This window comes from Bos javanicus, chromosome 20 (genome assembly GCF_032452875.1).
Source record: "Bos javanicus breed banteng chromosome 20, ARS-OSU_banteng_1.0, whole genome shotgun sequence".
NCBI classification, from domain to species: Eukaryota; Metazoa; Chordata; class Mammalia; order Artiodactyla; family Bovidae; genus Bos; species Bos javanicus.
This window is the reverse complement of record NC_083887.1, coordinates 23,915,270-23,940,088: the sequence shown is the minus strand read 5'-3', so window position 1 is coordinate 23,940,088 and position 24,819 is coordinate 23,915,270. Positions and strand designations below refer to the sequence as shown.

At 41.5% G+C, this 24,819-nt stretch overlaps 2 protein-coding genes across 2 annotated transcripts in view; one reads left to right on the top strand and one right to left on the bottom strand.

Moving 5' to 3' along the window:
• The window catches only part of CDC20B (cell division cycle 20B), a 133,930-nt gene that overhangs the window by 23,797 nt on the left and 85,314 nt on the right, over positions 1 to 24,819 (bottom strand). The gene's annotated exons all lie outside the window — the stretch shown is intronic.
• On the top strand, positions 12,074 to 23,469 carry LOC133233581 (granzyme A). Its single transcript, XM_061393525.1, has 5 exons — positions 12,074 to 12,159; positions 14,262 to 14,409; positions 17,369 to 17,510; positions 20,845 to 21,117; positions 22,547 to 23,469. The coding sequence occupies exons 1-5, from the start codon at positions 12,099 to 12,101 to the stop codon at positions 22,697 to 22,699; spliced, it is 777 nt and encodes a 258-aa protein (XP_061249509.1). The 5' UTR covers positions 12,074 to 12,098; the 3' UTR covers positions 22,700 to 23,469.

Genomic DNA, 24,819 nt, shown 5'->3' with positions numbered 1-24,819 from the left:
ACTGAGCCAATGTTTCCTTTTATGGATAAGTATTGAGTGAAAGGTGAACTTGTAAAAGGATGGGCTTTTACATAGGGGTAAATTATCCAAGGAGGTAACACACACAAAAAAAGAAGCTGTGAAGCAGTCTTAGGGGTTTTGTTTTTACTTTTTACTTATTCTATGTCAGAATAGTTTTGCTCTATCATTTTACTTAATGATTTGTCAAACTGTGACTTCTCTATTGAGCCCTCTGTGGAATATATCAAAGGCCTTCCACATTTCCATCATAATAAAATATAATGGGTACCATCTTTATAGTTTATCTGTCTCATAGACAACATGAATGGGGGACGGAGGATGGATGGGGGAAGATTGTAGTTGAATAAGATGAACTGGTGGTTTAGCACCACTTCACTGCCAATAAACCCTATATTAAATTTAATGTGGCTCTCAAAGATAAAAGAGGCAGACGGGACACATGTAGAAATCAGCAGGATGTGTTAGAGCAGTTAAAGATCAAAGATATGGCTAATCCCTGCCCCTGAGGATTTTGTGCACGGATGTGTCCCCAGTGCCCAACGCACTGCCAAGCAGAGGCACAGTGGTACCTGAGGCTCTCTCACTGGCTGTCGGTTCTCCATCCTTCAGGAGCAAGCTCAGCACCCCCGATGCAAAGAGAGCTGTCTAAAGAAGAAACTGCCAGGCAAAATGAACTTACCCTCTGGAAATTCAGCACCCTGTTGCATTATTCAGAGTTCTAAGGGAGACCTTCTTAGGAATATATATATTGTTGGAAGAGTTACAAAGTTTATAAATTGTAGACTTCCAAACTTCGGAGTTATTAAAGAAAAGTAACTCACTACCACTTATTTTGTAACAACCAAATATCAAACTCAGGTCAGTTTCTCCTTAACTTGATAATGGCCTCACCCATGATGGATTAAGTTTCTCTGAGAAAATCTTCACCTAGGTATACAGGATTGAGTATATTGAAAGTGAAAGTGTTAGTGTCTCAGTCATGTCCAACTCTTTGCAACCCCATGGACTGTAGCCCACCAGGCTCCTCCGTCCACGGAATTCTCCAGACAAGAATACTGGAGTGGGTAGCTATTCCCTTCTCCAAGAGATTTTCCTGAGCCAGGAATCAAACTCAGTTCTGCTTTACTCTGCAGATTCTTTATTGTCTGAGCCACCAGGGAAGCCCTTACAGGATTGCTGACCAACAATTAAATCTAGCCATCATCGGGCCCCAAAGCTTCAGAGGAAATAGTATTTCTTATCAGAAGTTACCTCCTCATAGTCTGCCTTTTCCCCCTGGACAGCATCCCCTTCCTTGAGCTCCTGCCTATAAATTTCATCTGATTTTCACAATTTTAGTGAGTCTGCTGTGAAACATTTAGACTTCCAATAACACTCAAAAAATTAAAAATAACTCCTTGACCACATACTTTTCATGTTCCACAATAAATCCTCACTTAAACATACAGAATATGCAATTTATGGCAAATCACATTGTCACATATCTAAACCTAATTTGCCCAGGAATCCTTAAATCATCTTCCTTCTAGACACTCATGAAACTAACATTTGGAAATAAGAAAGTCAAAGAATGGCCTATCAAACAAAATTTAAAATATTTCCCATTAGAAAGGTATACGACTCAACAGGGTGAAATTTCACAAATGAGACTCTCAGCACAAAAGGAAAAGGCAATAAATATTTCTCTACATATGTAAAGGAAGGAGAACAGAATTTTAAGTCTCACTTAGCTTTTAAGCTGATGCATAGCTGAAGACAATAATATACCCAGGAGCCAGCATGAAGCCATCTTTCCAAGGTGGGACATTGTAGGAAACTGAAACATTAAGTGTAACCTAAGGCATCTGTGAAAGACAAAGCTGTTCTTGGGATAATAGAGACAACACATTTTCAAATATTGAATAGAGCAAGATGACCAAAACCTTGAAATGTTCAAGGAAATTCACTTTTATTACATAATGTAAACAGCTTCACAAGGGAAACACACATAGAATACTTTCAGCAGGAAAAGAAAACTTTTTATATAAATTATAAGCAGTTATGAAGCTTATTTTCACAGAAGCATAATTTTAATCTAGTTACAGTCTTTTCATGTGTCATTATTTTATAAACTCTTCACCATGCAACAACAAAGTCCACCTAGTCATCATTGTAATGACTGTCATAGGCTGGGTTCCTCCAGAACAGATGCTGAGACAGACGTGAATGCAAATAGCTTCTTTAGGAGGTGATTCCAAGAAGCAGTCAGAAAACTGAGCGAGTGAGACAAGGAAAGGTGCCCAGGAGCAGGCTATCACCCCAGGCAACCAGGGGTCAATCACTGGTTCGAGGGCTGTTTCCAGTGGGTGTTAACTCCCCAACGCTTTGAGGCTGCCCTGTTCAAAGCTGAGAAGACCGCAACAGCTGGAGGAAGCTCACAAGTAAAGATCTGTAGCTCTTTCTGCAACTGAAAGTTTTGGGGTAGAGTATATGAGCTGGAAGCCTTGAGGGTGTGTGGCCAGGACCCAGGAGCATCAGACACAAAAATGTGATATCTCATCACGTTGCTGTGTCGTTGTTTTTCTATTTGCTTCAAGAAACACAGATTTAATTGTCCAAGTTTCAGGAAGAAATCAGTCAATGTAACATCCATGTGAAACTTAGAATAGGTACCTGGGGAAACAGATACGTTAAACTGCTTTGTAATCGATGTGCTGGAAAGCTAAGTACATCATTACTATTCAAAAAGTGTTCAATCACTTCACCCTCATTAAGACAATTATTATTTAAAAAAAAACAGAATACAGTAAGTATTGACAAGGATATGGAGAAATTGGAACCCTTGGGCATTACTGGTGGGAATGTAAAATGCAGTTACTATGGAAAACAGTATAAATAATTAAAAAATAGAATTATCCATATAATACAACAATTCCACTTCTGGGTATCTACCAAAAGAATTGAAATCAGGGACTGAAACAGATAATTCTGCACCCATGTTCACGTTAAAAGAAAGAACCCAAGTGCCCATCAGTAGATGATTAGGGAAGTAAAATGTGGTATACACATATAAAGGAATATTATCCAGCCTTGTAAAGGAAGGAAATTCTGACACAAGCCACAACATGGATAAACCTTGAAGATATGCAAAGTTAAATAAGCTGGTTACCAAAATACAAATGTTGTACAGTTCTACTTATATGAGGTATCTGGAGTGTAGGGCTTCCCAGGCGGCTCAGACGGTAAAGATTCTGCCCACAATGCGGGAGACTTGGATTCAATCCCTGGGTTGGGAAGATCCTTGGGAGAAGGGAATGGAAACCCACTCCCGTATTTTTGCCTGGAGAATTCCATGAACAGTGGAGCCTGACAGGCTACCGTCCATGGGGCCACAGAATGTGAGGTACCTAGAGTAGTCAAATTCATAAAGACAGAAAGCAAACCAGTAGTTTCCAGAGGCTGGGGGAACGAGGAGTGGGGAATGACTGTTTAATGGATATAGTGTTTCAATCTAGGAAGAGGGAAAAAGTCCTGACGGTGGATGATACTGGAGGTTGCACAACAATGTGAACATATTTATACCACTGAACTGTACACTTAAAATGGTTATAATGGTAAATGCTATTTTATTTATATTTTACTGCAATATTTTTTAAATCTTGCAAATTTTTAAGTTTTTCTAAATAAAAAATTAACTACTATTCTATGCAGCAGTATTGGTAAATTTTTCCAAGATGTTCATCAATTTTCTCAACATCTTCCAAGCTGTATATACTTAGTTTCTGGAAATTAACATCTGCTGCTGCTAAGTCGCTTCAGTCGTGTCCGACTGTGTGCGACCCCAGAGACGGCAGCCCACCAGGCTCCCCCGTCCCTGGGATTCTCCAGGCAAGAACACTGGAATGGGTTGCCATTTCCTTCTCCAATGCATCAAAATGAAAAGTGAAAGTGAAGTTGCTCAGTCATGTCTGACTCTTAGCGACCCCATGGACTGCAGCCCACCAGGCTCCTCCGTCCATGGGATTTTCCAGGCAAGAGTACTGGAGTGGGGTGCCATTGCCTTCTCCGTATCTTCCTCTAAATGAACAGTAGGTGTCTCCCTTACCCTGAAACACGGACTGCTGCAATTATGTTAGAAGCTTCGGCGATTAAAGCAGCCGTGGTCTTTGCCAGAGCACTGTCAGTCAGTTGTAACTAGGCCCGGGAATCAAGTCACTCTATGGAAACTCCCCTATATGCCAGACTATTGGGCAGTCACCCCAAGAAGCAGAAAGTCGGGCTTCTTACAGGCCCCCCAGGCAGCTGCCCAGCCAGTCACCACCAGAGGTTTTCCCCTATGCCCTGAGCCCAGGGTCCTCTCCACACTTCCTCATAGATTCCCACACTTCATGGAAAAACAGTCACAAGGAAATTGCAAATTGGTATGTATTTGTCCAAGATGACATTCTGAAAATTAATTTTGCAAATTCTCCTCTAGTCTCTGAGTCATTGCCAGGACTTCATGTCTAACTGTCCTCCCACTAAAGAGACAGAAAATGTAGCCGCAAAGTAAATAAATGGATTAGAGTGGGGACAATCCACAGAGAGGGCTTCCTGGTGACTCAGTGGTAAAGAATCTGCCTGCCAACGCAGGAGACACAGGTTCAATCCCTGGGTTGGGAAGATCCCCTGGAGCAGGAAATGGCAACCCATTCTAGTATTCTTGCCTGGGAAATTTCACAGACAGAGGAGCCTGGCAGTCCATGGGGGTTATGAAAGAGTCAGACACAACTTAGCGACTGAATAGTAACAATATCCATAGGGCACTGAGAGAAACAAAGACAAGATCCAGATTTTCTGCAGTTCTCCAGCCTTTGTACACTCAGACTGAGCTGGATTGACCAGCTCCCTCATTTTAGGGAGCTAGTTTTAGATATCACTGTTGTTTAGACGTTGGGCAAACATCACTATCGCTCAGGTATCGCTGTCGTATATACGGCATTACTGCCCAGTGATTAAGAGAATGGGCTCTGGTGTCGGCCGGATCTGCATTCCAGGAGCGCAGTCAATGAGCTCTGTCATTTAACCTCCCTAAGCATCAGTGTATAAAGAGGGTAGTTGAGAAAGCTGCAGGAAATAATCACAGTGGCAGACTTCTGCTTATATATTAGTTAAGGATAATTAGTTCTTTCTTGTAATTCAGCTATATGATAACTGCTGTTCCATCTCACTCTTTAAAAACGGTGCCAGCAACTTAGAGATGAAGCTGGCTCTCCTGGGAGAAATATCTGGCCTGGAGAGAGTCTGTGACTAAACCCTTTTGGAGTCAGAGCCAAGCCTGGGGTGGATCAGCAGAGCCTGGAGCCTCTCTTAACCTATGTTTGTCAGACAAAGACTGAGGGGAGTCACCGTGCTACAGGTCAGCTGGACAAGTCCTACACACACATGGGCAGAAATTTAGCTCATACCCGAGTGGTCTCCAGGAGGACACAGGCTGGAACAGGGGCCAAAAGCCCCTTTCATTTAGAGGTTTCAAAAACAGTAATATCGTTTACAAAGGGGATCATAGATGGACAAAAGGCACGGTTTAGGAACATGTCCTTAGATGGGGACATGTTCTATCAAGTCTCTGATCCAGTGACTCACCACCTTTAAGGGCAATGGTCAGTTCTGGGGTCAGGCAGTCTTGGGCTCAAATTCTGGCTTGTCAACTATTAGTGATGCACCTTTGGACAAGTTATTTACCCAGCCAGGTTTCAATTTCCTCATCCATAAATTGAGAATAAACAATTCCTCTTTCACAACAATAACAGCAAATGGTGCCACTCTGGAGATGTTCCTGTTTAACATCCTGGTAGAATTACCTCATTCACTCTTTTCTCAGCTTGGTTGAAATTTTTCATTTTAACAAAAGACATCCTATGCAGCCCTTTGTTTTCATAATTAGTCAACTTATGGCACACACATATAACTTTCACTCCACACCACCATCCCCCTACACCTCACCCCCATCCCACTGCCTAGGGCACTGTGTGACCCTACCCCATCCCTTTCCAAATGTCAATTAAGAAGATAAAGAGGTCTCAGTCTCCATTTACCCTCAAACACCTTCTTCAGAGGTAACTGAATCTGATCTAATAAAGTAGCCTGGTGGCCAAAACAAAAACAATAACCCAGTACCCAATAATTAGTTCTATTCTCCCAAGCATTAATATGGTTTTCATTCTTCAAACATTCTTACTTTAATAAGATGGGATATGTCTAACTCAAACATGGAGCTACCACTCCCTGCCCAACATCTGTGCTTTCAAGTGGTTCAATTCATGGTCATAAAAATTGTGTCTGTATTGCTTTCAATGAAGCTATAAAAAGTCAATATAGTATACATCTCTTCAAATTCACCCAGACCAAAAATAAAAAATCAGCCATCTCACAGACTATCAATTAGAAAAAAAAAACTCTAAGTGCAAATAGAAACAAGATAAGCATTTGTTTCCCAAGTGGTCCCAGTGGTAAAGAACCCGCATGCCATTGTGGGACATACAAGAGACACAGGGTTTGATCCCTGAGTGGGGAAGATCCCCTGAAGAAGGGAATGGCTATGAACTCCTGTATTCTTGCCTGGAGAATTCCATGTACAGAGGAGTCTGGCGGGCTACAGTCTATGGGGTTGCAAAAAGTCCGACACGACTGAAGGGACTTAGCATGTCAAATGGAGTTTAAAGTTTTTTTTACGTTATAGCTCATTGTAATTGGCCAAACTTTTCTGCTTAGTGATACAGGATATTTGGTAAACTGGCCAAGTTCAACAATACATCTCCCTATGAATGGCAAGAATATACTAAAAGGTCACTCTTCTGTCAAAGCTTCAAATAATACAGAAAGCAGAGGAAAACCATCGAAGTCTCTGTTTTTTTAATGTCCAAAAGTATAAAGAATAATATATGAATCTCTATATATCTATCACCCAGTCCCCATCACCAGTTAATTATCAAATGTTGCCAATTCAAAAACCTTTGAAAGGTAAATTTATACCATCTTATATGTCATCTAAAGTATGCATTTTCACAAAAAATAAAATAGGCACCTGGTTGTTTTAGGGCAGCTGAAAGACTGAATTAAATCTCAGAGAAGGAGAGGAAGGCACTACACGTGCTCTGGTGAAAAGTAAACCTAGGAAGTGTGTTGCCTTGAGCTAAATCCCTGGTCTCCAAGTGCTTAGAGAGGCTGGGGAGGAGGGTTATAAAGTCCTAACCCTCTTTGTTCCTGGGAAACAGGTCTCAGGCAGCTTCAGCCCAGCCAATCTCTGACTCACTGGCAGCAGACCCTCCTCCTCCTGACTCCATCCATTCCCCACGCCAGTCTCAATAAAGAAGAAACCAGTCTCCAGGCGGCATCTGGCCAGGAGTGTGATCTGGAGATGATTCCAGGTTAGCCCAGGAGGTCCAGCAACATTGCTGAGTGCCCTCTATGTGCCAGGTAACACTTCACCGCAGCACTTCTCTGTCCTGACTGCCGCTTTATAATCACCTGGGAAACTTTGGGGGAAATACCTGGGATCACCCCAGACTAAGTATCTCAGCCAGAACCTTTAACACACAGCAGTCCTTCCAACAGTCCAATGAGCTAGGGACCTCTGAGCTCTGAAAGGATGTGGATGTTAAATGGCAGAGCTGGGATTTAAAGGCAAGGCTTTCTTGTTTCCAAACCCTGCTGTCCTCACTGACCACAGCACTGAACATCAGTGTTTCTAAGTCTTTCTTTAGGCCATAAGATCCATTCAGGCAGTAATTCCCAGATCTAGCTCATGGCAGGTACTTTATACGTATCTTAAATTGAATGAATAACTAAATGGATATTTCATGTTCTAGAAATTGAGTAAGAGTTGTATGTCCACGTAATCCAGATCAGTGAAGGCAGGAGAGATAAACTGGGAGATTTATCTATACACACTACTCTATATATACAATAGATAACTAATAAGGACCTACTGTCTAGCACAGGGAGCCCTACTCAATACTCTGTAATGGCCTATATGGGAAAAGAATCAAAAAGAGTGTGGGAGTGTAACAGATTCACTTTGCTGTACACCTGAAACTAACCGCACTGTAAATCAACTACACTCCAATAAAAATTTTAATCAACTATACTTCAGTTTAACTAATGTAAAAAATGAACTTCTTTTTTTAACAAATGTAAAAAATGAACAAATAAATAAATAAATTAGAATAGAAAAAAGAAAGGAAAGAAAACTGCCAAATGAGGGACTTCCTCAAAAAGCTAAACACAGATGACCATACAACTATGCAATTTCACACCTAGGTATATACCCAAATGCAAGGATTCAAACAGATACTTGTACATCAGTGTTCATTGTAGCAGTATTCACAATAGCCAAAAGATGGAGACAACCCAAACGTTTATCAGCAGTGAGTGTGTGTGGGCTCACGCTTTCAGTTGAGTCTGACTCTTTGGACCTGAGTAGACTGTGGTCCACCTGGGTTTTCTACCCATGGAATTTTCCAAGAAAGAATACTGGAGTGGGTTGAAATTTCCTACTACAGGAGATTGTCCCGACCCAGGGATTGAACCTGCAGATCCTGCATTGGCCGCAGATGCTTTACCACTGCGCCACCCAGGAAGCCTGACCATCAACAGGTGAATGGATAAACAATATGTAGCATATACATATTCAGCCATAACAAAGAATGAAATTCTGATATTTACTACAACTGAACTAATCTTAAAGACATCATACTAAGTGAAATAAGCTGAATAAAAGGACAAATATTGTATGATTCCCCTTACATGAAATATCTAGAATAGGCAATTTAATAGAGACAGAAAGTAGATTAGTTTCTGGAGGCTGGAAGGAGAGGAAATAGGGAATTAGTACTTAATGATTATAGTTTCTATTAAAGGTGACCAAAAAGGTTTGGAAATAGATACTGGTAATAGGTTCACAACATTGTGAATATAATTAATGCCACTGAATTGTCATTTCAGATGGTTAAAATGGCAAATTCTATGGTGTATATATATTGGTTTTATATATATGTGTATATATATACATATATATATAACCACAATTTTAAAAATTAATAGTTGTATATTAAAAACCATTGAATTGTAATATTTTAAGTGGGTGAATTGCATGATATGTAAACTGTATCTAAATAAAGTGACTTTAAAAAAGAAACGAAGTGAAGGGGGCTTGTCCCCGTGGTCACAGTAGATACAGCAACGGTGAGGTGGTGAGTGGTCCAGTAGGGTGACATGACACGCAAAGCTGACGGCTGGGGAAGCCGGGGGAGGAAAATGATCTGTAGCTTGATTACCTAGAAAACCTACCACACAGAAACCTCTGACCCTAGACCACATCTAAATGACCGAATTACAACTAGAAAGATTTGGTGGGAACCTCATAAAAGTCTCTTTTCACTCTAAGAGTTCCCTCAAGGTTCACTCTAAGTCCAAAGTTCAAATGATCGAATAAGTTACAATTACCCTCTTGCAGCTGTCCCACTTCAGGGAAATCCCACTCCCACATGTGTCCCGTACTGGGAGGCAAAGGACAGGCTGCCCAGATCCCACGCCATAGGGTAGGAGAAGCAAAGGCGCCCACTTACCGCCACCAGTGGGGTCCCCAGTGTTTCAGATCAGTGAGTCTCAGGCAACTCTAAATCCTACTTTGTGGATCTAATTTGTAAGGCCACTCCCAACTCCTAGCGCCACTCCCAACTGTCAGCTTGAGTTTCCAGAGGCAGAAGTTACGTGCTACCACTTTCTTAGAGATGAGAATACTTGAGAAGGGGGTAGCAGGTGGTGCGGAAAGAGAGGAAAGGAATGTTGAGGAGAAGCACCAATACAAGGGTGAATGGCTGGACTGGAAACTTGGCATCAAGCACAACTGATTGCTCAGACTCTCTTCCAAGAACCATAAGAATTAGTGCTTCAGAGAATACTGATCCATTAGATTCCATCTCCTCCTAGTAAATAGATTTCCTTAAAAGACTTGAAATCTCCTGCACTTCTGCATCGTGCCCTAGATCTCAGCAGCAGTAGTGGATTCCAGTGGTAGGAGGCAAAAGCTGTGCCATGCAGACATGAAGCAAGGTGTTTTCAGGTGGTGCCTGATGTGGTACAAGGCCATGCAGAATTGGTCTCCACAGAGTAAGCTGAGAAGAATAAGTGGCCAAGGTTCATGGATTACATGAGGTCAAGGGGATCTGTGGAGACACACAAGAATTGTCTAATATGGCAATATTTTTGTGATCACTTTCCATGTTATTAATATTTAATTTTTGCACAGAATGGTTGTACAGATTAATTAGAGCCTACATACTCTAATTAGAGCCAATGTACAATATATGTCAAATAATGCTGCCCACCTACTCAAGGATGCTCACATCCTAATGCCTAGAGCCTGGGAATGTGAGTTTACAAAGCAAAGGGAAATTGAGGTTTTAGATAAAATTAACATTGCTAATCAATCCACCTTAAAATAGGGAGCTTATCTGAGTGGGCCCAATGTAGTCACATGCTTGCTGGCTCAGTCGCTAAGTTGTGTCTGATCCTTTGTGACCTCATGGACTGTAGCCCACCAGGCTCCTCTGTCCATGGATTTCCCAGGCAAGAATACTGGAACAGGTTTCCATTTCCTTCTCCAGGGAATCTTCCTTACCCAGGAAATCAAACCCATATCTCCTGCATTGCAGGCAGATTCTTTACCACTAAGCCACTTGGGAAGCCCAGGGTAATCACAGGGGTCCTTAAAACTGGAAGCAGAGGCAGAAGACTCAGTGTCAGAGTGATGCAATGTGAGAAAGACTCCACCGACCACTGATGGCTTTGAAGCTGGAAGCAGGCCACAAGCCAAGGAATGCAAGCAACCTCTTGAAACTGAAGAAGGCAGAGAAATGGATTTTCTTAGAGCATCCAAAAAAGAACGCAGCCCTGTTGACACCTTAGCTCAGGGAGAGCCACATCAGACTTATGACCTACAGAACTATAAAATAATAAATGTCTATTGTTTTAAGTCACTAAGTTTGTGGTAATTTGTTACAGCAACAATGAGAAACTAATACATCTCCGCAATATGTTAAAGTATGACTTGTTGGGTCAAAGATCATGCAAAATTTAGTAATCCCTTTATATGTGTTGCATTCCAGGAAGATAGTAGCAGTTTTAAATGCCATCTACAAAGAGAATTTCCAAAACCAGAGAGTATTTTTGTTTTCTAATTTTTAGTAATTGACAGGCAAAATTTGTACCTAAATGTTTTAAATTCATTCTTATTATTGATTACTTATGATACGTGTTTATTGATTCCTCCATAGATTAGGAATATAGCAGCCATTTTTATTTCTTCTTTTGTAAATTACTTGTTCAAATTCTCTGACCATTTTCCTTTCCAGGTATTCATCTTTTCTTAGTGCTTTATAAAAATAGGCATTTGTGTCACATAGGTTGAAAATGTTTGTAATTTGGCTTTATGCTTGATGTGTCAAGGTACAGAAGGTTCAACTTTCATATCATAAATCAAACTTTTACAGTTTCTGCCTCTGATGTCATATCTCAAAGTCTCTTTCTCCTTTCTACATGTACAAATATTCATCTATATCTTCACTTAGTGCTTTTATAGCTTGAACAATGTGCATTAAGAATATAACTCAGTTTCCCCTCAATGATTACCCAGCAATCTCAACAACAAAAGGATCAACTTACCCACCAGAGTAAGTTTAAAGATGCTATTTCAAAACAATTTCTGATATAGACTTGAATCCTTAGCTTTTTAAAATAAACTCATATTTGAAAGTGAAAAAGTTGCCCCAAAATAGCAATTTTCTATTTAATGTTCTCAATTTGTGTATCACAGTCTCATGGATTCACATTTACCCTTTAAGGTAGGAAAGGTCTAACCCTGAAAGAAATGTCAAACAAGTAAGTAACCACACCATCTCTAAAATAAAGTTATGTTTTCCAGTTATAAAACACCAAAGTCTTTAGCCACAAAGCAGAGAAAGAAAAAAAGAAAAAACCCACATCCTTTGTGTTTCATTATATATTACTATCAGTACCTGAAACTAAATAGTCTCCATATATGAATAACAGGAGCCATGAATATTCCTTTTCCTTTCTCTTTTCCTCCTGCCATTTGTCTCCTTCTAATTCCTGGAGGTAAGACATATTTTCATATGCTTTTCAGTTTTGCTTATAAGAAAATTGAATTTTATATTGGTTTACTTTTTGTTCAATATTGTGTAAAAGTAAAAAAGAAATCATAACTTAATTTCTAATACTATTTCATGTTACTTTTAGTCTTTGCTATTGAAATGGCATATTGCTTTTTAAAATGAAAACATGACCTATTGTGTTTACAGCAAAAATATGAAAGCATAACTATATCTGGAGGGTCTCACAATTCAGGCCAGATCCACAGAGCAAAACTGGCTAGTGAAAAACCAATAAAGCCATTAAACTTGGGATGGATGGATTGTTTATCAACTGGAGAGCTTAGTTACCCTCTGTCTGGTGGCTCAGACAGTAAAGAATCCACCTGCAGTGCAGGAGACTGGGTTCGATCCCTGGGTTGGGAAGATCCCCAGAGAAGGAAATGGCAACCCACTCCAATATTCTTGCCTGGAGAATTCCATGGACAGAGGAGCCTGGTGAACTACAATCCATGGGGTTGCGAAGGGTCAGACACAACAGAGCGACTAACACAACTCATAACTCTCAGATAAATCTTAAAATTTTGGTTTTCAGAATGAATTATGTTTATTTCCAGTAGTAGGAATAGTAAAGAAAGCAATAAATCAATGTAAAATAATCCAATGAACTATATATATATGTGTGTGTCAACATTTAATAAAACTTACAGTTAAGTATATTCTAAGTGTTTGACATACACTCTTCTTATGTATTATTGTTATCAGCCCAATTTACATACAAGGAAACTAAGGCACAAAGAGGTTAAGACAACTTACTAAAGTCATCAGCTAGTAAGTAGTAGGTCTGGGATTTGAACCCAGAGTTCATGTTCTTAACCACACATTATGATATCTTATAGCTCAGTGATACCTTCAGAGCTGGGATTCTTCATGTGGGATCCATGAGCTCCTTCAAGGGCATGAATGGGCACTAAGAAGTCTGTGACTCTCCCAAAGTGAAAGAAAGAAAGTGAAGTCACTCAGTTGTGTCCAACTCTTTGCGACCCCATGGACTGTAGCCTACCAGGCTCCTCCGTCCATGGGATTCCCCAGGCAAGAGTACTGGAGTGGGGTGCCATTTCCTTCTCCAGGGGATCTTCCCAACCCAGGTCTCCCACATTGCAGGCAGACGCTTTAACCTCTGAGCTACCAGGGCAGCCCGTGACTCTCCCAAAACTGTATGCAAATATTCACACGCTTATCTGTGTCTGTACTTTATTCAGATTCTCAAATGGCTCTACATTTCAAAAATAACAAAGGTACTTCAGACAAACAGCTCTTCACAATGGATAGAGTATATTTTTTTTCATGATGAGGAACTGGATTAGAAGACTGCTTTACTATTTATTAGTTGTGTGAACTTGGGCAAGGTAATTGCTCTGTCTAAACTTTACGTTCCTTATCTCTGCATGGGAATAATAACACCCACCTTGCATTGCAGCAAACATCAGAACCAGAGTCTGAAACTTACCAGTGCCTGGTAAATCACAGATGCTTTCACTGTTATTGCTACTATAGTTGTTGCTCTTTCTTCAAATTTAATACAATTTACCAAACCATCATTCCCAACAATAAACTCATCATGGAACACTGAGATTTTTAAGGTCAATAACACAGTGTCCAACCCCAAACTGAGACAATGAAGCCTGTAGTAGGAAATGAACCGCTGAGGAATGGCAGGAAAAGGAGAATGAGGTTTCTCCCCCATCAGCTCTTACTGTATGATATTGGGTAAGTCTTCAATCTTTTTGCTTTTTGAGCGTTAATAAAAGAAATTCTATTGCCTGACAGTTTCTGCCTCCCAGGGATAGGAAGGAGATGGATACTAGGTTAAAGGTGATCTGAATTCTTGAGGAAGAGAAGTAGTGTTTAAATTCAAGATACTATTATCCGAAGCTATCATGGAAAATTGTAAAAATTCCGAACCACCTGGACCACTTTGATCTTCTCTCCCTGGACACAAAGTGCATGTCTAAGCACTCATTCTGGATCTGTTCATTATTATCAGAACTTTCTCAGGGGGACACATAACTCGGTAAGACAGGATTTCACTCTGGATCACTTTTACAGTTTTTCCAGTATCCTGCGAGGGAATTATAGGAGGAAATGAAGTGGCCCCTCACACAAGACGCTACATGGCTCTAATCAAAGGGCTGAAACTCTGTGCAGGGGCTTTAATCAAAGAAAACTGGGTGTTGACAGCCGCTCATTGTGACCTGTAAGTAATTCTGAGTTCCTCTCACTCTCAGACAGTCGGGGGCGGGGCGGGGGCAGAGGCTGTCAGATGACTCTGAAGTCCAAAACCAAAACTAGGTAGGGATGGAGAAGAAAGTGTGCAAGTACATTCAGTGTTATATGCTATTATTATGTTTATCTCTGTAAGCAAAGGCCAGATCCTGTAGAATAAAATTGAAGTGTAAGACTATTTTCTCATAGTATTGTTTTAACTATAAATAGCAATATTATTAACATTTTGAAAATCAAAATGGTGGAAAACAGCACTCCCAATCTTATCAACTTCACATAATCACTGTTACTATTTTGATATATTTTATTTCAGGCTTTTTTCACAAATGTATTTCACATAGTCGAGCAAGTAAAGTGTTCTCTATGATTACAAGTGATTTACTTACTGTGATCTAGTTAGTCTTATCCCATGTTGCTACATATTAGATTGAACCATACATTACTGATATTTAACTGCTTCACTTTCCAAAACAGTCATTTCCTATGGTTCAAACTAATTTTTCCCTAATTGTGATTTGAAAGTCAGAATAATGTTTATCACCTGGATATGCTGCTGTTTTCTTCATCAGTACTTGTTGTTGGTAACTGGAACCTACTATTTCCCTGCTCACTTTAGCATAAATTGCATGAATAAAAGAAAAGATTTAACTAGCCCCCCACATAGAAGATCCAAGGAGATCTGCGCTCTATTGTGTTAAATGAGAATTTATCAAGGGAACTTCAGCACAATGTACACTGTAAAGATCACCATTGGCTTGATTAATAGGCCCACTTAGTGCAAAGTCTGTCCAGCAAATCAAGAAAAGCTTGTGCCCTTCTCTCCCAGATTAGCTATCATTAGGTTCACAAACTACACTTGGGGGCTAGCAGTTTATTTCCTTCTGTGTGTGTGTTTGGATTCAGTTCAGTTCAGTTCAGTCGCTCAGTCGTGTCTGACTCTTTGCGACCTCATGAATTGCAGCACACCAGGCCTCCCTGTCCATCACCAACTCCCAGAGTTCACCCAAACTCATGTCCATCAAGTTGGTGATGCCATCCAGCCATCTCATCCTCTGTCGTCCCCTTCTCCTCCTGCCCACAATCCTTCCCAGCATCAGAGTCTTTTCCAATGAGTCAACTCTTCGCATAAGGTGGCCAAAGTTATGGAGTTTCAACTTCAGCATCAGTCCTTCTAATGAACACCCAGGACTGATCTCCTTTAGGATGGACTGGTTGGATCTCCTTGCAGTCCAAGGGACTCTCGAGTCTTCTCCAACACCACAGTTCAAAAGCATCAATTCTTCGGCGCTCAGCTTTCTTCACAGTCCAACTCTCACATCCATACATGACCACTGGAAAAACCATAGCCTTGACTAGACAGACCTTTGTTGGCAAAGTAATGTCTCTGCTTTTGAATATGCTATCTAGGTTGGTCATAACTTTCCTTCCAAGGAGTAAGTGTCTTTTAATTTCATGGCTGCAATCACCATCTGCAGTGATTTTGGAGCCCAAGAAAATAAAGTCTGACACTGTTTCCACTGTTTCCCCATCTATTTCCCATGAAGTGATGGGACCAAATGCCATGAACTTTGTTTTCTGAATGTTGAGCTCTAAGCCAACTTTTTCACTCTCCTCTTTCACTTTCATCAAGAGGCTTTTGAGTTCCTCTTCACTTTCTGCCATAAGGGTGGTGTCATCTGCATATCTGAGGTTATTGGTATTTCTCCCGGCAATCTTGATTCCAGCTTGTGCTTCTTCCAGTCCAGCATTTCTCATGATGTACTCTGCATGTAAGTTAAATAAGCAGGGTGACAATATACAGCCTTGACGTACTCCTTTTCCTATTTGGAACCAGTCTGTTGTTCCATGTCCAGTTCTAACTGTTGCTTCCTGACCTTCATACAGGTTTCTCAAGAGGCAGGTCAGGTGGTCTGGTATTCCCATCTCTTTCAGAAGTTTCCACAGTTTATTGTGATCCACACAGTCAAAGGCTTTGGCATAGTCAATAAAACAGAAATAGATGTTTTTCTGGAACTCTCTTGCTTTTTCCATGATCCAGTGGATGTTGGCAATTTGATCTGTGGTTCCTCTGCCTTTTCTAAAACCAGCTTGAAGTTTTGTTTTTTGCTTTAGTTCTTTATTTGGCTGCATGGCATCTTTGCTGCATCAAAGAGTATCTTTCATTGTGGCACGCAGACTCTCTAGTTGTGGCATATGGTCTCAGTAGTTGCAATGCACAGGCTTAATTGCTCTGAGGCACGTGGGATCTTAGTTTCCCAACTAGGGATCGAACCTGCATCTCCTGCAAGAGAGATTCTTTTTTTTTTTTTTGCAAGAGAGATTCTTAACCACTGGACAACTAGGGAAGTCCCCTAGATTCAGCTTTAAAATTTCACTATTATGTCAAGATTCATTTCTTCAGTTCTACATATTCAGTTCTAGGCTCTTTTCCATCTTTGTCATCTTTGTGAGGACAAGCAAGTTATACTATCTCCCCCAAAGAAATAAACCCGCTACTTCTGCTCTCATTCTTTGGTTTAGTCTCTAGTCCTTGGGTTGAGTTTCTTCCACTAAGTGTTGATTCCACAAATCCAAGGCAGATGGAGAAACTGGCAGCTCTTCTTTCCTCAGCAGCCCATGTGGTCAGCACCCAAGCACACCTCTCCAGGCCTTGCCAACCCAATGCTCCTGCTGCTGCCAAAAGGCCTGGGATTCCCCTCCTGTTGCTTCTTCCCTGAAAAGATCTGAAGTTGAAGCATCTAAGATAACACATGTCATAGGAGTTTTAGGTAAAACACCTAAAGAAAAAAGCCTCATAAATGCCCCCTAACTTGCTGTGCTTATTTATATATAGAAAACCATGTAAAAGAACTGATCGGATTAATAAATCAAATTCACACTTAATTTCATCTGTTCTGTCACATAAATTATATCATCCTTGCTTTTTCCAGGAAGGGCAATCCTCAAGTTATTCTTGGGGCCCACTCTACATCCCATAAAGAGAAACTTGACCAAGTATTTTCCATTAAAAAGGCAATTCCCTACCCATGCTTTGATCCACAGACATTTGAAGGGGATCTTCAACTACTTCAGGTAAACATGTTTTTTTTTTCAATAACTATTTTGAAATTGCAAAATTTTGAAATTTGATCGGTTTAACCTGAAACCAGTTTTACACACTGGCCTCATAGCCAAGACTGGCTAATGCCAGGATGTAGGTATAAGAAGCACAGCGGGGACCCAACATAATTACACAAATGTTCACCTTCTTGGAAGTCAGTTCAATTTAAAAAATATTGACAAAAGTCCTACTGTGGTAAGACCCGTCAATCCAAAGTGATAATGCCACCAGCAACTCAATTACAGTCAAACCAAGTTGCACTTGTTGACTCTTGCTCAGCAAGGGCGACTGTACACCATTAGGAATCATGGAGTGGCTTGTAAGAGTGTTAGATGGGACTTATCCCAGGATTTGGGCTCATGTCAGATGAGAAGGAGTATTCTAGGAAGTAGGAGTTTGCTCTGAACTGACTATTGTCAGGAAGTGGGGTAATTCTATGATGGAGCACCTCAGTGAATCTTACTTACCTAGGAGGCTAAATCTGTGATTGATAAGAAGCAGCGGCCACTCATTTTAGCCATAGGGGGCATTTGGTCATTTTTGTGGCAGGCAAAATGACCTTACTTTTGCCTGTACTCAAACATGACCGCAAAGTGGCCTGGAGCCTTGCTCCTTTCTTTAGGCTCACCTTGTCTGATATTAAAAGCAAAAGTATTAGTTGCTTAGTTGTGTCCAATTCTTGAGATTCTTGTGACCCTGTGGAGTGTAGCCCACCAGGCTTGTCTGTCCATGGAATTCTCCAGGCAAGAATCCTGGAGTGGGTTGCCATTCCCTTCTCCAAGGGATCTTCCCAACCCAGGGATCAAACCCAGGTCTCTTGCATTGCAGGCAGATTCTTTACTGTCTGAGCCACCAGGGAAGTCCTATCTGATATTGGTGGTCTATAAAAGTGTTCATGATCAGTAGGAAAAGTTGTGGCCCATCTGTAAGTGCCAGTAAGATTTTCTCTCTTCATAAGATAAACAGGTGCTGTTCTCAAAGTGTTCACAGTTTCTAGTGAGAGAGACAGACAAATACATCAACAGTTCTGATCTGGCTGTGATGTATTTGTCTTAGTGATGTATTTGTCATCAGTGATGGAGATCACTAAGAAGGGGGCTCCGAGGGAACACGGGCCGTGTCCAGGCAGTCAGGGAAGCTTTCTTAAAGAAGGTACAGGAGTCAGGAGGCAAAAAAGAGGAAAGGGCCTTCCAGGCAGGAAGTATAAGAGGAGTCTTTAATGGAAAATGCATTTGGAGGAAGAGGGAAGAAAGGGAAGTTATCATGAAATTTAAGAAAGAGGGAACCCAGACATCGTAATGGGAAGAAGTTTGAACTTTATGGGGAAGGAAATGGGAAAGTATTTTAAGCAGGGCAGTGACATGATCAGACTTGTTATTAGGAGGATTACCTGACTGCTATAGAGAAAGTATGATAGAAGAGGCAGAATTGGGCTGTGTGTGCAATTCACACTCTTCCTAAGAGGGTTGAGGAGAAATTTCCCCAGCAAGACTTAAGAGGAAGCTCAAGGAATCCACACGTTCCCATATTAGGAGTAAAGAGAGGACCTAGAGCTTTGTATGCTTATGGCAAACTCCCCACACTCCCTGCCCCCCCGTACTTATCAGTGACCCTCACACTTTCTGCCTTGAGACTCTGGGCCCTGCCTCTCTCTCACCGTCTCCTCTCCTCCCCGATACTCTAATTCCCTCCCGTCCCGCTTCCTGCACGGGGCAGTGTAACTCCCTCTCCCGCCCAGTAGAGGGCGCTACCTGGCCTGCTGCCCTCCTGCCTTTTTCTCCACCTCAGGGCACTTCTGACATATTAAATACTTTAGATTGTTTGTCTGTCTCCCTCAGTGCGATGTCAACTTCAAAGAACAGATATTTTTATCTTTTTATTTCTCCCCTATACCAGGGAGTATAGTGCCTAGTACACGGTAGACCTTCCATAAACATTTCTGAATAATTTTGGATAAGGAATGGAATTAAGCCAGACAGTGGCAAACCCATCAAGGGAAAAGATTCTGAACTCAGGTTTCAAGAAAGTGGTAGCAGTGGTCAAGTCTCCTTTAGGACTTAAATATCTTTACAAGAGTGTGCGGTGAGTAAGGGGTGCGAAGAAGAGTCAGGAAACCCCCTCTCGCCTCTGACACTGTGGCCAGAAAGATGAGGTTGCTGGAGAAATCTTAAAGAGGGTGTCAGGACCTCCCCATGGTTAACCTTCCAGTGTGAAAACCTACTGATGTGCCCATCGCTGGTCTGTGTGCCTGACCCCAGGAGTGCTGTCTACAAGTATATGCATCCTGACTCCAATGCTGATCCATTCATTCAGACCTGAAGTCCTTTCTGGGGGTTCTGCTGCCTCCTTGTCAATCCAACCAGATAACAAGTGTGAAGACTTGCGAGAGTGTGAGCAGGACAGAAAGACAGGTGTTGCACATGGGCATTTGAATTTCTGTGGAAAGAGTTTAAGCGGTGGCCATTTCTTTTTCTAAATTCTAATGGGCGGCGCGGGGGCACATCATCGACTCAGAGGGGGCACTGAGGAAGTAGGGACTGTCTAATGTCAGGAAGTGGGGCCTGAAAGCAATGCAATGATAGGAGTGTGGCAGTGGCCTCTGCTGCTGTGCTCCTGTGTTTTTAGAAGGTCTGCAATACTAGGACTCCCTACAGCTTGAGACAAGAAGGAAAGAACTAGAATTATCTTCCTCTACTCTCTTCTCAACTTCTATCACACTCCCGACTCTCCTGACCTTGAATTTTCAGAAGAAAAAGAGAGAAAGCAAGGTAGTGAGGCAAGAAGAGGGCTTGGCGAATGAAAGAAAAGGGCAAAGTGTGCGTGAGCCCTCGAAGGCAGCGCAAGTGGTTTGCGCTTGCTCAGAAGAGGGGAAGCCACGTTTCCACTGAAGTGGAAAATGACACTGACCCCTTTCCCACCCTGCCCCACTGCACCTGGAGCTCTGGTTTCCTCTCATTGGTCTTAATATCAGTCAGTTCACAAACTTAAGATCACCTGAATAAAATAATGATTGAGCTCTCCAACACAGCTTTTCAGCCACAGAACTGTCAGCCATCACCAATAAAATTTCATCATTGATGGGTCAACTGAAGTTTACTAGACTATCCTAGCAAAACATGCCTGAAAAGGTGTGCTGTGACTTTAAAAAACCAATAACTGATAGTCAATTCGGTTGGAACATGTTTTGATTTTTATTCTTCATAAGAACATGCTAAATAAGCAAGTTATCTATTTAAGTCAGAGCTATTTTCTGGGTTTGGTTATTGTTGTCCTGGCCTTAAACTGCATCTTCTGTCTCTTTTCTAGCTGGAAGGTAAAGCAACTATGACCAAAGCTGTAGGAATACTTCAGCTACCAAGAACAGAAGACGATGTCAAACCCCACACCAAGTGTCATGTGGCAGGATGGGGAAGCACCAAAAAAGACGCATGTCAAATGTCTAATGCCTTGAGAGAAGCCAACGTTACAGTGATAGATAGGAAAATATGCAATGATGCCCAGCACTATAATTTTAATCCAGTTATTGATCTCAGTATGATCTGTGCTGGTGGTAGAAAAGGTGAAGATGATTCATGTGAAGTAAGTAAATTAAAATTTTAACCATTTTGGGCAATGGGAAATCAGGTTAAATAGCATGCCTAAGAAGAACAAGGTGGACTGTTGTTAGTGAAACCTACCATCCAGGGAAACTCCTCTCATTACCAGTGATCAGGATCGCACTTAACCACCACTTATGGTGCTATGGGCTTCCCTGGTGGCTCAGATGGTAAAGAATCCGCCTGCAGTGCAGGAGACCTGGTTTTGATCCCTAGATTAGGAAGATCCCCTGAGGGAGGGCATGACAACCCACTCCAGTATTCTTGCCTGGAGAATCCCCATGGACAGAGGAGCCTGGCAGGCTACAGTCCATGGGGTTGCAAAGAGTTAGACACAATTAAGCAACTAAGCACAGCACAGCACATGGATTCTGTCCCGCTGATCATGACAGCTGGCATTTATCAGATGCCAAGAACTATACTAAGCTGTATACTCTATGCCAGTTGATCCTTAAATAGCCCCATGGGATAGACACTATTATTATCAATCCTATTATATAGATGGGGCTTCCCTGGTGGCTCAGTGGTAAAGAATCCTCCTGCCTTGGGTCAGGAAGATTCCCTGGAGGAGGGCAAGGCAACTCATTCTACTATCTTTGCCTGGGAAATCCCATGGACAGAGGAGCCTGACAAGCTACAGCCTATGGGATCGAAAAAATGTCAGACGCGACTTAGCGACTAAACAACAAATTCTACAGGTGGGGAAATTAAGACATAGAAAGTTACTTAACTTCCCAAGTTAGATAATGGCAGTCAGTAGGGGGGACCTGGACTTGAACCCAGGCCACCTGATGACTCCCAACTCTTGCGTTGTTCTGCCTCTCCATGTGCCAAGAATGGGCTTAAGTAGGGTTCGGCCTTATTTAGAACTCATGTTCCGGAAGTGGTTTGCAGGGTCAGAGAGAATATGAAATGAGAACTGATGAACCCTGGAAAAGAGCCCTAAAATTTGTTTGAACTCTCACAAGTACTCCTTGGTCTGAGATGGCTTACCCTGTGTCCTTCTTCAAAGCAGGATATAATTCAAATCCCATCTCGTGCCTCAGGCAGTCCCAACATCCAGTCTCTTCCCCTAACATCTACTGACCAAGAAAAGGGGATACAGGGCGACTGAGGGAGACAGTTATTTTCACTGTTAAAGGTTTCCTTTGCTACTCTGCCTTTGTTTTACCGATGAAAATAAATTTTGCACATCTCCAGAATTGTCTTTTGCAAAAGGGAAATTATTGGAAAATATTAACAGATCTGTGTAATTGATGCTGAGGGCAGACAATTAATAAAAGAGATATAAATTAGCCTTTAAGGAAAGAGAGAAAATGTGTGAGTGAATGAGTGAATGAATGAATGACTAAAAGGGTGATTAAATATCCTTGGAAAGCACTCCTGTCTAAATTTGTAACTTTCTGTTTCAGGGGGATTCTGGAAGTCCTCTGATATGTGATAATGTTTTCAGAGGTGTCACTTCCTTTGGCAAGTGTGGTAATCCCCAGAAGCCTGGCATCTACATCCTCCTTACCAAAAAACACCTCAACTGGATAAAGAAAACCATTGCAGGAGCCATATAACATTTCTACTTCAAAGTAGAAAATTGAAGTAACCAAGTGAAAGGGTCTTAAACTTGACCTATCCGAAGAAGCATCTTGCAGCCCTCTGAACTTCACATACAAAATGCCGCCTGTCTAAAATAAATTCAGCAATGAAAGAAATGACCTCCTGCTGTCACTCTTCCCCGATCAGCAAAGACTGAGTCATCACATGTTCTCTATCCATGGTGAGAGACGTCCCCTGAGAAAAAGTTCTCCAATTCCGTGACTTTTTGTTCTATTCAGAATTTGGACTCTCACTTTCGAGTTCATTCTTAAAAGGAAGTCAATCTCGAGAAAGTTAGAATATTCTCCTTTCTTCCAAATGAAGATCCAAAATATTTCTGCTCTTAGAAATTCAGAGCCTGATATTGTATTCAGTGTGAGAGTAAAGACAGAGATAAGGAGGGATTATTCACTTCTTACTGTATGCTTCTGCATTGCTTAACTTCTTACCAAAATTCTAATTATGAATACAGTGGGAAAGACTCAGTGTGTGTTTTAGATAGTGGGAAAATTTAGAATTTGAGGTTAGACATAATTCAGGGAAACTCCATCATTTATTAATTACAAGTAGACTAAAATTACATAGATGAGTAGGCTGCAGTCCAGCCAGTACTTTGGTATGTATTTTGCTTTAGCTAGACAATTTATATTTGCAAGCACTAAGCTTAGTTCTATGTTATTCTTGATAGACTGTGCTATATAATAAATAAAGATGGCTTTTTTATTGCCTACCATTTATAATCACATCTTTTTGTTGCACTGTTTCTCCAAAGAGCTAATTTATAAATGCTCATTCTGTAATAATTCTGGCTGACTTATCCAATTTAATTCCTCACACATTTCCTGAGGGCCCACCATGTGCCAGGCATTCTGTCCAGATTTATAAATATTAAGACGTGACCACCACTTTCAACATGTTTGAAGCCTAGTAGGAAGCAAGGAGAAATCCATAAGAATGAGGACATCTGCTTTGGGTTCTAAAGAACACGTAACAGAGTAAGGCTATCTACTGTGTTGAGAAGTGATGGGGGAAAGATAAGCAATATTTCACACTCCCAGAAGCCATCCCAATTATCTCTCAGAGTCTACCTCCGGAGATTTGCGTTATGTTTAGACAGACCAACACAAATGTTGGATTCCCGACTAGAATGCCACAGACATCATAGCAATCTGGTGGGAGGATCACTGGTCTATAGGTCGGACACCGGCTCCATCACCAGACAGTGTAAGACCTTGAGCAGAGTCTCTGCCTCCATTTTCACATCTATAAACTGAAAATCTGTGGAGGGACTTCACTGGTGGCTCAGTGGCAAAGAATTCAAGCTCCCAATGCAGGGAGCCCAGGTTTGATTCCTTGTCAGGGAACTAGATCCCACATGCTGCAACTAAGACTCGGCATAGCCAAATAAAGAAAGAAACAGACATTTCTGTGTATCCAATGAGAAAATTCCAAATACCTACAAGACACTCGGTCCTAAGCAACCTCCCCACTGGTGACACTGAGACAACTTGTACAAAAGTGAACCGTACTGTCCTTAGCAGAAACCCAACTATAGAAGCAATTCATCTGCAGCGCTGATCGGTGGAATAAACAGAGCAACGAACCTGGGCCAGAGGCCCTAACTCCACTCTGCCTCTAACTCACCGCAGGACTCTGAAGAAATCATTCAAGCTCTCTGGCCCCCAGGGTCCTCAATTTGTCATGAGCAGAGTGGCCGATAATCACCCAGATCCAAAAATGTGTAAATAAAATATCCTCTAACGGAGGCCTTTGCACAAACATTAAAAACAATGAACTTACCACAGTGTACAAGGCCCTGCACAAGCTGGCGTCTCTGTACTCACTTCACTCTGGCTATGCCAAGATTCTTTCCTCAGTCACACACACACACACACCAGGATCTGTGCCCTCACACACACTCTCACGTATGTCCCCACCCCCACAGGCACTCACACTCACACCTACTCCCCACTGGGTTTTCTCAGGTTGGCTTTAATGTTGGCTGCTCATCCTCTCAGAGTCAGACCCTCTCTTAGTATTCTCCACTTCAGAACCCAGTTTTGTTCCTTTCAGTTCAGTTTAGTCCCTCAGTCGT